The sequence below is a fragment of the Apus apus genome, chromosome 1, assembly GCF_020740795.1.
Source record: "Apus apus isolate bApuApu2 chromosome 1, bApuApu2.pri.cur, whole genome shotgun sequence".
NCBI lineage: Eukaryota > Metazoa > Chordata > Aves > Apodiformes > Apodidae > Apus > Apus apus.
The window spans coordinates 50,010,863-50,026,614 of NC_067282.1; the positions used below are offsets into that span (position 1 = coordinate 50,010,863).

General features: G+C 36.7%; 1 protein-coding gene across 1 annotated transcript in view; it reads left to right on the forward strand.

The window, feature by feature from the left end:
* Positions 1–15,752, forward strand: part of GPC5 (glypican 5) — a 686,278-nt gene that overhangs the window by 98,033 nt on the left and 572,493 nt on the right. Inside the window, exon 3 of the mRNA XM_051639362.1 lies at positions 13,011–13,705. Within this exon, the coding sequence (XP_051495322.1) occupies positions 13,011–13,705 (695 nt within the window). The remainder of the gene's footprint in view (positions 1–13,010; positions 13,706–15,752) is intronic.

Below are 15,752 nucleotides of genomic sequence, written 5' to 3' on the forward strand. Positions count from 1 at the left end.
GCTCTAACTAAACATTGTCATTAAACAGCATCTTGCCAGACAGAATCAGAAGAAAAGTAGGTGAGATAATATAATGAAAAATTTGTATTGCTATTAAAGAAGAGGATTTAAAAAAAAAATCATAGAGCAGACAGATTTTTGACAACATACATAGACTACAGAAGGAAATCCACACTACAGAAAGAAAGCCAGGTTTTGACTTCTTCATTGGTGCTGTGAGGTCAGAGAGGTGGATGGAAAAAGCAGATGGGATATCCCTTGGCCAAGGCCGTCCTACCTGATACAAGCTACAAGGGCAAAAGCTCTCCCAGAAAGTTTAAGGAGAAACATTGTTCTGCCAGGTGTTTTAGTTTTTTTGTCCTTGTTTTCTATTTTTCCCTACAGATATGCTCAGTGGGAGCATATTTAGCAGCCTTAACTGACTACATGGGAACCTTACAATTAACTGTAATGTGTTTTTACCTTTTTCATCGTAAAAGCTGTTCTGTTAAAATAGCTTGAATGTCATGGAGAGTATCCAGAACTTTTGCCTTAAGAGCTTCTGTTGCAGGCCTGAATAATGCATAAAGTCCTGTAAGAGTGTTAGTTGGAAGCAAGCAGAATATAAGCAAGTGGAGGTTGGAAGTGGAACTAAAGGCAAATCTCTCATAGGAGACACCCTTCTGAAGGGAAAATAAGGCCCCAGTATGCTGACTGGACCCACTTCTTGCAGAAAACTGCTGCCTCAGTGGGGACCAGGTTAAAGATGTTGAGAGAAAGCTGTCTTCCCTGGTACAGTCCTCAGATTATTATCCATTATTGATTTTTCAGATGGGCAGCAATGAAGTCCTCCACTTGGGTCACAACAACCCCACGCAATGCTACAGGCTTGGGGAAGAGTGACTGGAAGATGCTAGGTGTAGAAGGACCTGGGAGTGTTGGTCAATAGCAGCTGAACATGAGCCAGCATTGTGCCCAGGTGGCCAAGATTGCCAACAGCATCCTGACTTGTATCAGCAGCAGTGTGGCCAGCAGGACTAGGGAAGTGATTGCGCCCCTGTACTTGGCACTGGCGAGGCTGCACGTTGAGTACCGTGTTTGGTTCTGGGTCCCTCACTACAAGAAGGACATTGAGGTGCTGGAGCATGTCCATAAAAGCCTTATGAGTAGCAGCTGAGGGAAATGGGGTTGTTTAGCCTGGAGAAAAGGAGGCTGAAGTCAGACCTTGTTGCTCTCTACAACTACCCAAAAGGAGGTTGTAGTGAGGTGGGGATAGGTCTCTTCTCACATGTTACAAGTGATAGGACAAGAGGAAATGGCCTTGAATTGTGCCAGGGGAGGTTTAGATTGGATATTAGGATAAAGTTCTTCCCCAAAAGATTTGTGAAGCATGGACGCAGACTGGCCAAGGAAGTGGTAGTCGTTATCCCTGGAGGCATTTAAAAGACGTGTAGATGTGTTGCTTAGGAACATAGCTTGGTGGTGTACTTGGCAGTGATAGGTTAACCACTGATCATAAAGGTCTTTTCCAGCCAAAACAATTCTATGATTCTAAGTGCCAAAGCTACTAGCAACAGTGAATCATTTAATATGTATTGTTTAGTTCTTAGTTTATAGAGAATGGGTTATGAATTGGAGTATAATTTAATTGTATTAAAATCAGGAGTCATACTGGGTAAGAAAGGGTCACAGTGGAGTGGACTATTCCAATCCATATTGGTATTTAATCTGAAGATGTTGTCATTGAAAGCAGGTACACGAAATATTCGGTGCAAGTGTCATAGAAAAGTCCTTCTACAAACAATTTATCTAATTTGAAATATCTTCTGAATTTCACTTAAATTTGGTAAGTGTATATATTAAGACTGTGTCTTTTCCTAACCAGTTTGGAGAACTGGATTTTGTTGCAGTCAGGTGCTGTTTTCTCTTGTAACTGGGAAAGTGTATTTGTCTACCTGATAATACACCTACTGAGATATTCTATCTTGTCAAGTTAGAAATGGTACATTTATTAACACATCTGAGACTTGAAAGTGCATACTTAAAATTAATTCATTTTTTTCAGCATTCTACAAACTAGGTACCAAAATATATGGCATAATCCAAAATGCTTTTGCATTACCTACATTAAGCAGAATTTTGCCCATGTAGCTAATCACTAATATTGATTAGTTCACTAATGACTAACATACCAGAGCTATGCAGAGGGACATACAGTTTTTGTTCTTGATATCCAATAATTATAGAGTAGAATAGAACTGACTTCATCATAATACAGATCCAGTAATAAACTTAATTGTTCCTGAGTCTTCTGTGGAAAACACGAAGAGAAAGATGATAAATGCATCTAATCCCTTTTAAAATTCATCGGAGGCTTCTGGAAAGCCGTGAGATGTAGTCATATGTTATGTAAACAAACTCCTCAGGTTTCTTTGACTGAGTGGTGTGATGATTTTTTATGTGGAATTCCTCAAAATATCAGATGCAGGAATTCACTAAACCTCAACCAACACTTAGAAGAAAGTTGTCAGATTAAATACTCAGTGATACATAATTAATATATTTATTCGTTTGAAGTGCAAGAAGTGTTGCTCTGTAGTCTTGCATCTGCTAGAACCAGATTATCATTTCACTTGTATAAATCAAACAGCAGCTCACTGAAGTTGAATGAATATTGCCAGCATAAATCTGGGATAATTGGAAAAATAAATAAATAAACAATTCAAGTTCTAGACTTTTAAATATAAGACAAAAGTTTCTTTTGATATCAGTCATCATCATAGCTTTAACGGAAATCTTCCTGAGGTGGTTTCTTTCTCTTCATATGTAATTCCTCTGTAATTCCCTGATAATTACTTTTTATAAAGATAGGATGTAAAGTCATGATGCTCAGGCAATCTTCTGGAAACCGAATATATACTTTATTTAATATATACTTGATTTAAATCTAAGAAAAAGATGTTTGTTGCAGAATGGCTTGAGCAGCAGGGCCATGGGCCACTGCTATCTCCTCGAGAGGCCTTGAGAGTGTAGCACAAATAGCAGCTGTACAAGCAATCTCTTTTTTTAGCCTAACACAAGTATAAACAATCTCTGTTAGCTTACACTAACTCAAGGACAAGGTAGAGAAGTAGAATGATAGAAAACAAGGAAGAACCCTGGAACTCAGATGTGTGTTACTATCCAGTAAAATCACTGCAAGTAGTTGCCGTCCAGTGAAATCACTACAAGTAGTTACTATCCAATGAATTCACTATGCGTGGTTACTATCCAATGAATTCACTACATGTAGGTTTGGAAAAGGGTATAAAAGTAACACTGTGTATTCAATAAATCGAAGCTTGCTTTATCAATCACATTGATTCTGGACTGCTTGCTTCCCTCGCCGCCGGCAGATGTTCCCAGCTGTACAGAAAGAAAGAAGATTTACCTAAATATATTAGAAGTTTGTAATTTATCTCCCATTAAGAACACTTTGTAGAAGCATAATCATCTCAGCTCTTTATTTGTATAAATTGTGATACAGTATTACATTTGATGACACTTTATCATAATACTGTTTCCTTACAAAAATCTTAAGAATTCACCTGACTAAATGTAGATCAAATAATGTTCTAACATCCTTTTATTGTCAAGGAAAAGGAACAAGCACTTCCAGAGAGCAGTTCACATCAACCAAAAGTAGTCAGAGAAGTAATCTGAAGTCAGAGAGATGAATCATGCCTTAGAAAAGCTGGGTTTTTTCTTACCTGAGTTTTAGGGAGTTTCGGTTAACTAGCTCACATACATACATTTGAAGTTATGTGAAATAAATTTTACTCTTCTAATCAATGAATATTCTGGCCCTCCTAACTTAACATCATCCTGCTATAAATTCCATATTCCCCCTTTCAAAAAATACCCTTTTCATACATCTGAGATTACTTGCCTTCCTTATTTATTATGGAAAATGTGTTAAAATGTGTATCATAAATAATTATCAATTTAATTTCCTTTTGTAAACCATGCACACCATTTTATGTCAAAAGGTTTTCAGAATACTTTGTTATACAATACTAGTTTTAAAGCTATGATGTCCTTTAGTGTTCTGCTTCCAACTCTGAGTTTATATTATTCCAAGATAATAAGCAATATATTAAGAATTTAGAAATCTTTTCCACCAATTGCCTGGAAAATACACAGACCAATGCAAAATTGGAGTGAAGGTAAGCAGAATCCAAGAAAAAAAAAAGGTTTTGGTTGAGCTCTTTTTATTGCTAGTTATTATTTCTCCTGGCAACACACAAACCAATCTGCTCTTGTTGCTTCCAAAATGGCAAGATGAATGGTCCCATAGTTATCACTATTAAAAAGATAATAAGAAATTGGGGAAAAATATGCAACAAAACAGTTTTGGGAGAAAACTGTAATCACTGATTATAACTAGATAAAAGAAACCCCTTGAACCAGGACAATGTGATTATTATTCATTCTTCATTCATTCATACAACAGGCATTCAATATTGAAATATAATCTATCAACATATGATTAAATACTTTACATTCCAATTACAATTTAGGGGTATGTTAAATAGCAGATTCTAAGGCAAAATATTTTAAAATCAACAGTAGTAAGTTTCACTGAAAAGTTTAAAAAGGAATTTTCTGAACTATTGGTGATGATTTGCATTAAGTTATAAAAAGTAATGAATGGAAAAAAGGTATTTTTATTTGGATATTTTATAAAAAGCGAGTACAAGATTTGGAGATCACAGTGTCAGTTCAGCTGAACATGAGTTCTGTTGCATTGTTGGGCCTGTTCTTGAATGTATAAATAGGAAGATGGAGAATGAAAAGAAAAACCCATTAATTTGTTGATTCAGAAAGCAAATTCGACATGGCTAAACATTCAGTATCAGGACTGTTAAGCTAAGTTGTGTATTAAATGAGTGATTACATTAAGTAGACTATAAAATAAGAGTAAGAAGCACAATAATCAATTCAGATTATTGAAAAGATGTAGCACAATTGAGTGCAATCAATCTCACCTGGCTTTGGGATGTGTTTTTCTAGATTCCTCAGCATACTAAATTTTGAAATAAAAGTTAAATGATCTTTTACATCAGTTAAATTAGGAATGAGTTTCTTTTGAGTCCTCACAGTTTCATTATAGGCAAAAAGGAGAGCACGCCTTACATACGGCTCTCAGATAATTGGCTGTTTCTGTGGTTAATATTTTAACAGCCTTTCAAAGTGCAACAGTTATTTTTAGTGTAATTGCAGTGGCACTAGTGCTCATAGCCCAGATTATCTATGATTGCTAATTCCTATTAATATTCCAGCTAAAACTGTCAGACACCAACTTGCTAATGTCAATGATTTTCTCTGATGCTGTGCTCCTGCCTTCTGGGTATTGCTCAGATGAATCATCAGTTCCGAGCTCTCCACTGGGAAGAGTATGGTGCTGCTGATAGAGGTTTCTTTCATTATGGTCTTGGGCCCTCTCAGGCTTAACTTTTTTTTTTCAATCCTATATTTGCCAAGGGTGTACACTCTGACCTTGGGCTTAGTTACACCATGATTACTTCATTTTTTTTTCAATACTCTATGTAATAATTTAGAAAGAGTTAAGGATTTTCACAAACCTAAAAAAACCCGCAAAGCTAAAACAAATTGAAAAAAAACCAACCCTAAATACATTTACAGTCTTACTAAACCTAACTCAAAATCACAGGATATGCAAGAAAATCCTGACATCTGAGTATCTTGAGTAATTTCCCACTGAACACAGGAAAACTTAGGCAATGGTCAACTGATTCTAGTTCAAGTTTCCTAAATTTATTTTTTTTTCAGAGAGAAATAAGATGAATTCTAGACCAAACAAGACCTGACAAATTCTGAAGTTTGTTATGAGTATTTATGGCCATAAAGCCTGAGGTGTATCACTAATATAAAGCAACATAGTCAGTTAGGTTACAGGTTTTATCTGTTCTGCCTGTTTTCTTACTGGCTTCAATGGTGAGTCTGTAATCTGTGAAAAGGATTAATTTGAAATATGTGTTAATGAGGAGCATTTTTAGTGAGTCTCAGATATCTTCTACTGGCGCTTATCCTTTTGATCTTCCTCCCATATAATTTTCACAGGCAATGCCCTAATGAGTTCATTCCTTATAATTCATGTAGATGTCTTGAAGACTTTATTCTTCCAGCTCATTTTTCGGATATGATAAATGATTAGGGGATTTTGCAGGATATCTGGCACTCTGCATTGCTTTGTAGTTACGAATAATTACACTGAATTTCCCACCTATGCATATTTTCCTGTTTAATAGATTTTAAACAAAAATATTATGTATGTAATACTGGGTGGATTAATTTATTTGCCATTATGATTATTTTCCATAATTTTTGAATGACTTTTGTTTGCTAGGCTGTAAGCTGTACCTGTGATATTCCCCTTGACTCCAACCAAGCAATGAATGCAAGATACACTTATTGGACTATAAATCTTTAGTAGAGATAGTCTGATGCATCTGGATTTTTTGCACTGCACATACACAGAAGGAAAACATAGGAGATCACTGAACATTAAGGGCAGCTGGCAACAGGCTAATAGTTTCCCACAGGATTCTTGAAGTCATGATAAATTCATAATATTATTAGGTTTTTCAGCTTTTACTTGGGTTTAGTTATCTGGATTCCTCTATATTATGGCCTGACACTTAAGTTAATGTAGGCTCAGCAGTTTTGGACTGTGAAAGGCATTCTTGCTAAATACTATGTCTGTAGTTCAAGGATTGATTTTAGCTTGTGTGATTATAATTTGTTGGGTTCTGTATGTTACCATAAGTGTGAATTAATTTATAATATGTAAAGTAGGCTGGTGAATTACGACTGAATTACAAGTCTTCACAACTTTTTTGCCCACTACTAACACTGGATTTTTAATTTATTAGACTGTGTTAAGTGCTATAGGTATTTCAAATGGTAACAGTCAGAATTTAGACCATGTGTTTTCTCATGTGACAGCTTGTATAGAACCTGTATTTGTGTGAAGAAAGGGTAACTTAAGAAAATACAGCTGCTTTTATAACAGTGTGATTCTATATAAATGTAAATTAATTTTTTAAGGTACCTTTAGCAGAAAGACACTTTACCAACACTATTAAGTATGAGAATTGCAGAGCTGGTTTTAAGTCAAACCAAAATTCTGTTTCATTCTGTGCAGTATTTCCATTAAATCTGATTAATGTTCAGAAAAAAAAAAAATAAATTAAAAAAATATATATTTTTTTCTGTTTGTGAGTTCTTGTAGTAAATAAGGCATGTATATACATTGTGTTGTCTTTTAAAGCCAGTAATCCACTGGACTGATTACTGCCTTGTGATATCTTTATAATATAAAACTACCCGTGACTCTCAGGAGCAGAAAGGTTAAAAAAAGTGAATGAAAGTTTGAGGATCTTTTAAAGCAATGACCTAATAGTTATTCTACATCACTTTATAATCACTTTGTTAAATACACTATTATAAAAAAGGAATCTATATATGTACTGATATGAGAAACCAACTGAACAAATGCAATACATTAAACAAACAAGTGCTTATCTACATTTTTTTCCTAGCCATGTTTTTTGTTTTTAGCAAAACCAGGAAGAGAGATACTACTGTTCTTCTGAAAAATTAATGGGCTAATATATTGACAGCCCCAAGTTTTGACTTAGGAGTGTACAGATAATAATTTTAAGTGCAGTCGAAGAATGAAGTTGACATGTCACCCATGGTAAATGCTAGACATCATTCACCATAGTGCTGCAGAAGGTATCTGTAGGATATTGTAGAGCAGTTACTACAAATATATCATAAAGGATAGAGGCAAAAATCACTGAACCTGCAGATAAAAAAATCATTTAGTACTAATAAAAAGAGCTTGTTTGGCTCATCTTTGTGATATTAAAAACGTTTTTAAATGTATTTGATTTATACTGATTGAAAACTCACCACTTCTGTTATGTGGCTGGATGTTATGTTAGTCTGGGCCCATAAACCTAAATGACGTAGAGCTGTGATACTCTTACAGTATTGAACTAGCATAATTTGATTGGTCATTGAGTTTCTGAAAGTAGTGTAAATTACATAGATTGCCATCATAAGGTGTTTACAGGAGCTGTTCAATATTTAAAGTAAACATAGGTCTGCTTTGCTGTCATTCTTCAAGTTGTCTGAGAGCAAAACAAATCTTTGGCATAGTTTTGGTGATTATAAAGTCAGAAACATACCAATAGAATAAACCTGATTAACAAATCTTGTAAAAATTCCTAAAATGACAGCATAATGCAGAATCATAAACACAAGTGGCTGGTGCTATCATATGCTGTTTAGAGATGCAAAAATAGCCAATAAATCAAGAAGCTGATTATTGTACTCATTCATCTGTGGGTTGCTGAGGCACTAGCAATGTAGTTAAATCTTAAAGGTTTGTTATTGTTTAGACCACATTGTAAAATCTATTGATTAGACATGTGCAGCATGATTTATTATTTTGTCTAATATTTGTGCTCTTGGTAATAGGATTCTGCAGCCATGGATCATAACCGACATTTTATATCACATACTTTATGATTTTCATCTCGGAAAGAGTAATAATAAAAAATTGAGATGGGTCATAAAAAACATACTCATGTCATTCTAAAGAGATTTTTATAACAGAATTATTTTACTAACATTACCTACTTTAACAAATTTCATCTGAATCCTTGGCAAAATTTGTGTCAAAAACTGAATCTACAGTTACAAAAATAGCCAGTTTCCTAGGGGGCGTTCATATTCTTCACACATTATTTTAAAACTTCTAAACCAAGAACCAATTTGACTTAAATTTTTGTCTTTGTTGTTTTGCCTGATGCAAGCTTTTATACAAAGGGTTCTTGAGTCAGTGATAACTGGGTATGTAGAATTTAGTTTAATTGTCTGGGCACAGCCATCTAGTACCATTTTAAGTAAAAATGCGGATGTGACATAGGACCTAAAGGATATCCATGCTCTTCTGGACAGGCACATAAACAGCATCTACCATTGAAAATGCCATTAAACATTTTTAAGCAACTAAATAAGGCCTCCATAGTGGGATTGTACTTTTTTTGCATTCCTTGCTCCTTCCAATAAAAATGAGATGTAACGTACAGTTGGATATTTAGGGCTGTAATTTAGCTGTGTGTGTATATGTGCCTCCATGTGAGCTGTCTCTAAACTGCCTTTGCGGCTGGTAGAGATCTTATCCTCAGTTCAGTTGCCTGAAAGTAGGCATCTTGGTCAATCTAATATGCCCTGTCTGATCTGTTACATTCATCTGCTGCTCTAGAAGGACATGGGTCTGGGTTATAGCCCCAGAAGTAGTCAAGATAGGTGAGGACATAGTAGATGAGGATTGGGTTAGGGATCAGTTGAGTAATCTGGACATCCATAAATCGATGGGTCCAGATGGAATGCATCCAAGGGTGCTGAGGGAGCTGGCGGAGGTCATTGCTAGGCCACTCTCCATCATCTTCAGTAAGTCATGGGTAACAGGAGAGGTGCCTGAGGACTGGAGGATAGCAAATGTCACTCCAGTCTACAAGAAGGGCAAGAAGGAGGACCCGGGTAACTATAGACCGGTCAGCCTCACCTCCGTCCCTGGAAAGGTGATGGAACAACTTATTCTTGTCTCTATCTCTAGGCATATCAAGGACATGGGGCTCATCAAGAGCAGTCAGCATGGTTTTATCAAGGGTAAATCATGTTTGACTAACCTCATAGCCTTCTATGAGGAAATTACTAGGTGGATAGATGATGGTAGAGCGGTAGATGTGGTTTATCTTGATTTCAGTAAGGCATTTGACACCGTCTCCCACAGCATCCTTGTAGATAAGTTGATCAGGTATGGGTTTGGTGACCAGGTAGTGAGGTGGATTAGGAACTGGTTGATGGGAAGGAGTCAGAGAGTTGTAGTCAATGGGGCAGAATCTGGTTGGAGGTGTGTGACCAGTGGAGTCCCTCAGGGGTCGGTACTGGGACCGGTGTTGTTCAACATCTTCATCAACGACCTGGATGAGGGTATAGAATGTACCCTCAGCAAGTTTGCTGATGACACTAAGCTGGGAGGAGTGGCTGACACACCAGAAGGCTGTGCTGCCATTCAGAGAGACTTAGGCTGGAGAGTTGGGCGGGGAGAAACATGATGAAATTCAACAAGGGGAAGTGTAGAGTTTTGCATTTGGGGAAGAACAACACGATGTCCCAGTATAGGTTGGGGGCTGACCTGCTGGAGAGTAGTGTAGGTGAAAGAGACCTGGGAGTCCTGGTAGACAGGAGGATGACCATGAGCCAGCAATGTGCCCTTTTGGCTAAGAAGGCCAATGGCATCCTGGGGGGCATTAGAAAGGGTGTGGTTAGTCGGTCAAGGGAGGTTCTCCTCCCCCTCTATTCTGCATTGGTGAGGCCGCATCTGGAGTATTGTGTCCAGTTCTGGGCCCCTCAGTTCGAGAAGGACAGGCAACTGCTGGAAAGAGTCCAGCGCAGAGCTACTAAGATGATTAAGGGAGTGGAACATCTCCCTTATGAGGAAAGGTTGAGGGAGCTGGGTCTCTTTAGCTTGGAGAAGAGGAGGCTGAGGGGTGACCTCATCAATGTTTACAAATATGTAAGGGGTGAGTGTCAGGGAGATGGAGTTAGGCTCTTCTCAGTGATGACTAGTGATAGGACAAGGGGTAATGGGTGTAAATTGGAGCATAGGAGGTTCAAGGTGAATATCCGAAAAAATTTTTTTACTGTGAGAGTGACAGAGCACTGGAACAGGCTGCCCAGGGAGGTTGTGGAGTCTCCTTCACTGGAGACATTCAAAACCCACCTGGATGCGTTCCTATGTGATGTACTCTAGGTGACCCTGCTCTGGCAGGGGGGGTTGGACTAGATGATCTTTCGAGGTCCCTTCCAACCCCTAGGATTCTATGATTCTATGATTCTATGATTCTATGGGTCTCCTATACACATGTGCACACCTACAAACAGAGTGTGGTGCAGGTTTCTTGGGTATTATCTGGCATGAGGTGCTGAGGTTGAAAAAAGTCACAGAGCTGGAGGTGGTGCAAGCAGCTGTGATCTACAGTTACACAGCAGGCACTTCTACATGTCAACTCGGGATAAAACGAAGAGGCTTTGCTATATTGAAGAGGTCTCCACTGGGGGGAGCCTAGCTCTGTGCAGAGTCCTGACTTCAGGATTCTGACTTTTTAAACAAATCAAACCCTTTGCCAAATCACTGTGATATTTGGCAGATATGAATTATCATATCAGAAGGCATCCACATATGTATGTGCCATTGTAACGGGGAAAAAAAGACAAATAGGATGAAATACCCTTCTATGTGGACAGTCAACAGTGTTTTCCTTACTTATGTGAATGTTAGAGGAATGGAAAAAAAGACAGCAAAGCTGTATTAAGCATGCTGTGAAATATGAAACTAAGAGTTAACATAAAATAGGTAATAGCAGAAGAATAGAGGTAATGACTGATTTGTAAGCATGTATCTCATTTTTATTGGAGGAACCAATGCTAGAAAATATAAGCAGATTAGATTTGTATGTCTTCTCTGTGATCTTTTCACAAAGTGCGCAATTTCAAATTCACTGAAGTCCATGAGAATCATTTCACTAACCTGAACAAACTTTTTATCAGAATAGAATACTTTTATTCTCACACATAGATATGTATTAAAGATGTGATAGCTAGTCTTGGTTATATTAAAATTACTCTGAGGTTTTTCCAATTCCTTTCAGTCCGTGACTTAACATCAGATGTTGGATTGCTTCAGTAATTGCCTGATACTGTTTGACACTGTTTGATTCTGATTATTTTTAACATCACTGTTTGGGAAGTATTAACTGCTTTCCCTCAATTAATTTCTATAGAATCTCATTAAAAAAAAAAAAAAAAAAAAAAAAAAAAGTGGAAAAATGAACACATGAGAACTTGTAAAGGTTGAATGAATAAAATAAGGTTACTGAGTCATAGCCATTCAGTGGATAAAATGGGTTAACAGTTATAATGTGTATTTCTATGTATTATTCTCAGTTCTCAAGGTAAATTTTCTTTTGATCTGCATATTGCTCCTTTGCCTTCCCTGAAGTGCAAGCTTCTCAGGCAAATCTAGGAAATTCATCAATGTGATCACTTTTTGTGTTTTGAAAACCAGCATTTTTCCTTATTTGCAAATCACCAATCAAGTCAGGAGAAACTACTTCTCCACCATACTTTAACTGTTTTATCAAAAGCTACTCAGTGTACTTATGGATTGTCCACAACACATGAAACAAAATGTAAGTTTATCCATTCAGGCTTTACTGGTTATGCAGATCTTGAGGCTTAGAGAGGGTGTATCCATCACTGTGCCTGAGGAGAGAAATTCTGCACGTTCCAGCACTTTGCCTGACCGCAGCAATTGCCGGATCAAACAGCATTGTTTAAAAGCATGTTCTCATGTGTGTTAGATACATCTTCTTCCTTTGGAAGACAAGACAACAAAACTGCTTGATCTTTTAAAAGTTAAGTTTTAATGGAAGATTTGTTTAAATTTTTTAATGTTACTTTTGCCCATCCATTTAGGATGGTAAGAGGAATGACTTGAAGTGACTGAGAGCATTTAACTCACTCTTGCAACTTACAGAATGAGAGGTGAAGTGAGAGCTAATGTATGTATATATTTAGACTGATACAGTAGGGCATGACTGTATTTTGTAACTTAATAAATCAGCTTATTATCAATTTCCTTTTATTTTTTTTTAGACTGTGATTAATGTATCCTGACAAGAAACGACATGGATTATTAATTGTGTTGTAACGTGACTTGTAACGTGTTTGCCCACATACAAAAGACAGTTGTCTCAGTTTTGAGAAGTTTATCCTCATGCAAAAATACATTTGGGATAGATGTAAGATGTCCTGATGTAATTGTTTTATCACTCTAATATCTTGGGGTTTTAAACCTTAAAAATAATGAATTTTTACATTTATTACAGAAACCTTTGAAATGCTTATCAGACTGGCTGAGAATTACACAAGCACACTCTTCTGCAATGCATATAGGAACATGGCTGCTGAGGCTACTACACATGTCCAGGAGTTTTTCACAGATGTTGGACTCTTCCTATTTGGCACAGATATTAGCACAGAGGAGTTTGTCAACAGATTTTTTGACACCCTGTTCCCAGTAGTCTACAACTACGTGATTAACCCTGGTCTGACTGACATTTCACTGGAATATGCGGAGTGCCTCCAAATGGCGAGAGGAGACATCAAGCCATTTGGTAATGTTCCCAAAAAGGTCCTAAGACAGATGGGAAGATCACTGTTACCCAGCCGGACTTTCTTGCAGGCTCTGAATTTGGGGATTGAAGTGATCAATACAACAGATCATCTGCATTTCTCTAAAGACTGCAGCAGAGCTTTACTGAGGATGCAGTACTGCCCCCATTGCCAAGGGCTGACTTTAAGTAAGCCCTGTATGGGCTACTGCCTCAACGTCATCCGAGGCTGCTTAGCTAACGTGGCAGAAGTTGATCTTCATTGGCGGGGATATATTCAGTCCCTGGAGGAGCTCTCAAGCGCCATGAGTGGGACTTACGACATTGAGCACGTGCTACTAAACTTTCATTCACTTGTTCATGACGCTCTAGTACAGGCTCGTATCAACGGGCCAGAATTATCTGGGCAGGTAAGAAGCTGTTTTTGTCCATGCTCGGTGCGAACATGACGCTAAAAAAAGTAACAGTAACCAAGATCAGCTTTATTCAACAATGCATTTTTCCAGCACTGTCAGTTGTTTTTTTTTTTTTTTATCATGCACACAACCTGCTAATTTCCCATAATCTACTCACAAGTTTAACATCAAGTGTGATTCAACATTTTGGCAGCATTTACCGTAAAGGCTTTTCAAAAAGATCTCATATGTGGAATTTTCTTTTCCCATTTCCCACAGCTTTTATTTTACTGAGTGAATTTTTTTGCAGAATCCAATGGAAGTTCTATTCTTTCACTCTTTATTTAGAAGTTAACATTTTCAGATGCACTGAATAGCTTTAGATTCAACTTCACAACTGTGTCTGTTAAGTTCTGCTGAACAAAGCTGAACAATGGAATGTGTCATTAACTTTTGAAGCTTGAAATATTAGCAAGGGGAAAGTAAATTATCTGGTGAAAAATGAATTCCACAAATATTATATAAAAACAGATTAACAGCCTCACACTTGTGGAAATGAGAGTGTTGAATCTTAGTAGTAATACTTGCTTTCAGTAGTAACGCTTGGAGATTGGAAACTTGTTAAACAGCATACTGAGAATAATTTCTAGGAGCACATGAACATGGGAAAATTGTTTAACCCTTTCATTGTTATCTTATATGCACATAATGATAAATTTAAACAGTCTTGCTTTTAGATACCAGTGGCCTATCTTAAAGAACCTGTAACTTCACATATATTCTTTGCATAATTTTATTGATTTCAGAGTAGCACAGTTCATTTGTAACATGGATGAAGTCCTTCCTTACATATACTTAAGAGAAAAAGCAAGTTATGTGAGAGCTATGGTGGCTGTGAATGCATGAAGTGATGAATTTTAGGATACTGGTATGAAAAATACACATTATGTAGTTACACAACAGAAAGCAAGCTAGTATATCTGCAAATTTATGAAGGTCATACCCGTAGCAAGATTTGAATTCTTCCTGTATTTTATTGAATCCACAACACATTTTTAATTATATTTTTCTCTGTATTCTTACATGCAGACTTCACTAATGGTGACATATTTTGTGCTTAATAATGGATTGGATATCTTGGTCTGGAGAAGTGCCTTTAGTTTTACAGTATACACAGGTCTAAAAAGGGTATCTGGGTGTCACTGTGGTGTGGCATCAGCTAAGGTGCAGTAATACTTGTAGGACTAGCACAGTCCATCTCTTTATGTGCCTAGCTGGAGCTGAAGCAACGTCTTCTGCTAAGCAGCTGATATGACCTCTGACAATAAATAAACTTGACCTAAAATAATAAATAGAGGATTCTTCATTTCTTACTAAAACCCACAGTCTATTAAAATCACTTTCCAACTTTAAAAACTAAATATTTTATTTTTCAATCAATCACTTGATCTGTATGTTATAATTGACCAGTCCTTTCTGTCTTTGAGGTATAATGTAGTAAAATAAGACTGCTGCAGAGATCCCTTAAGAGATGGTGATCTAGTCAGTCAGTTCTGATTTGCTGAGTATGTCTTGAGTATATTTCATTTTTGCCCCTATATTAGGTAACAAGACCAAATTTTAACATGTAACAAATACAGTCTTTTCAGCTTTAAGAGGCAGAGGACATGAATTCTGTTGAAATTGGCTTATTAATATTTATTTATTTTATCTTCAGACTGACTCATGAGCTGTTTCGAATTTTGATAAGCAATTAGTGTATCAGTGATTCTAACAGAAACAGAAAATATCATTATAAGCCAGCAAGTAATGGCTTGGTTAAGCTCACACTAGTCTCTGCAGTTTTAAAAGTTAATTTCATCACAGTAAGTACTTTTACAAGTTTTAAAGAAACAGACAGAGAAAAAAAAATCTTTAAATGTTTGGAAGTATGATGTATAATTTTAATATATAGATATACATGTCAATCTACATGTATATTTAACAGGCAAATGTTAATATGAGAATCCACAGAGTATCTTGCTTAGTGATATATGTATTTGTACAGTTCTTTATTCCTGTG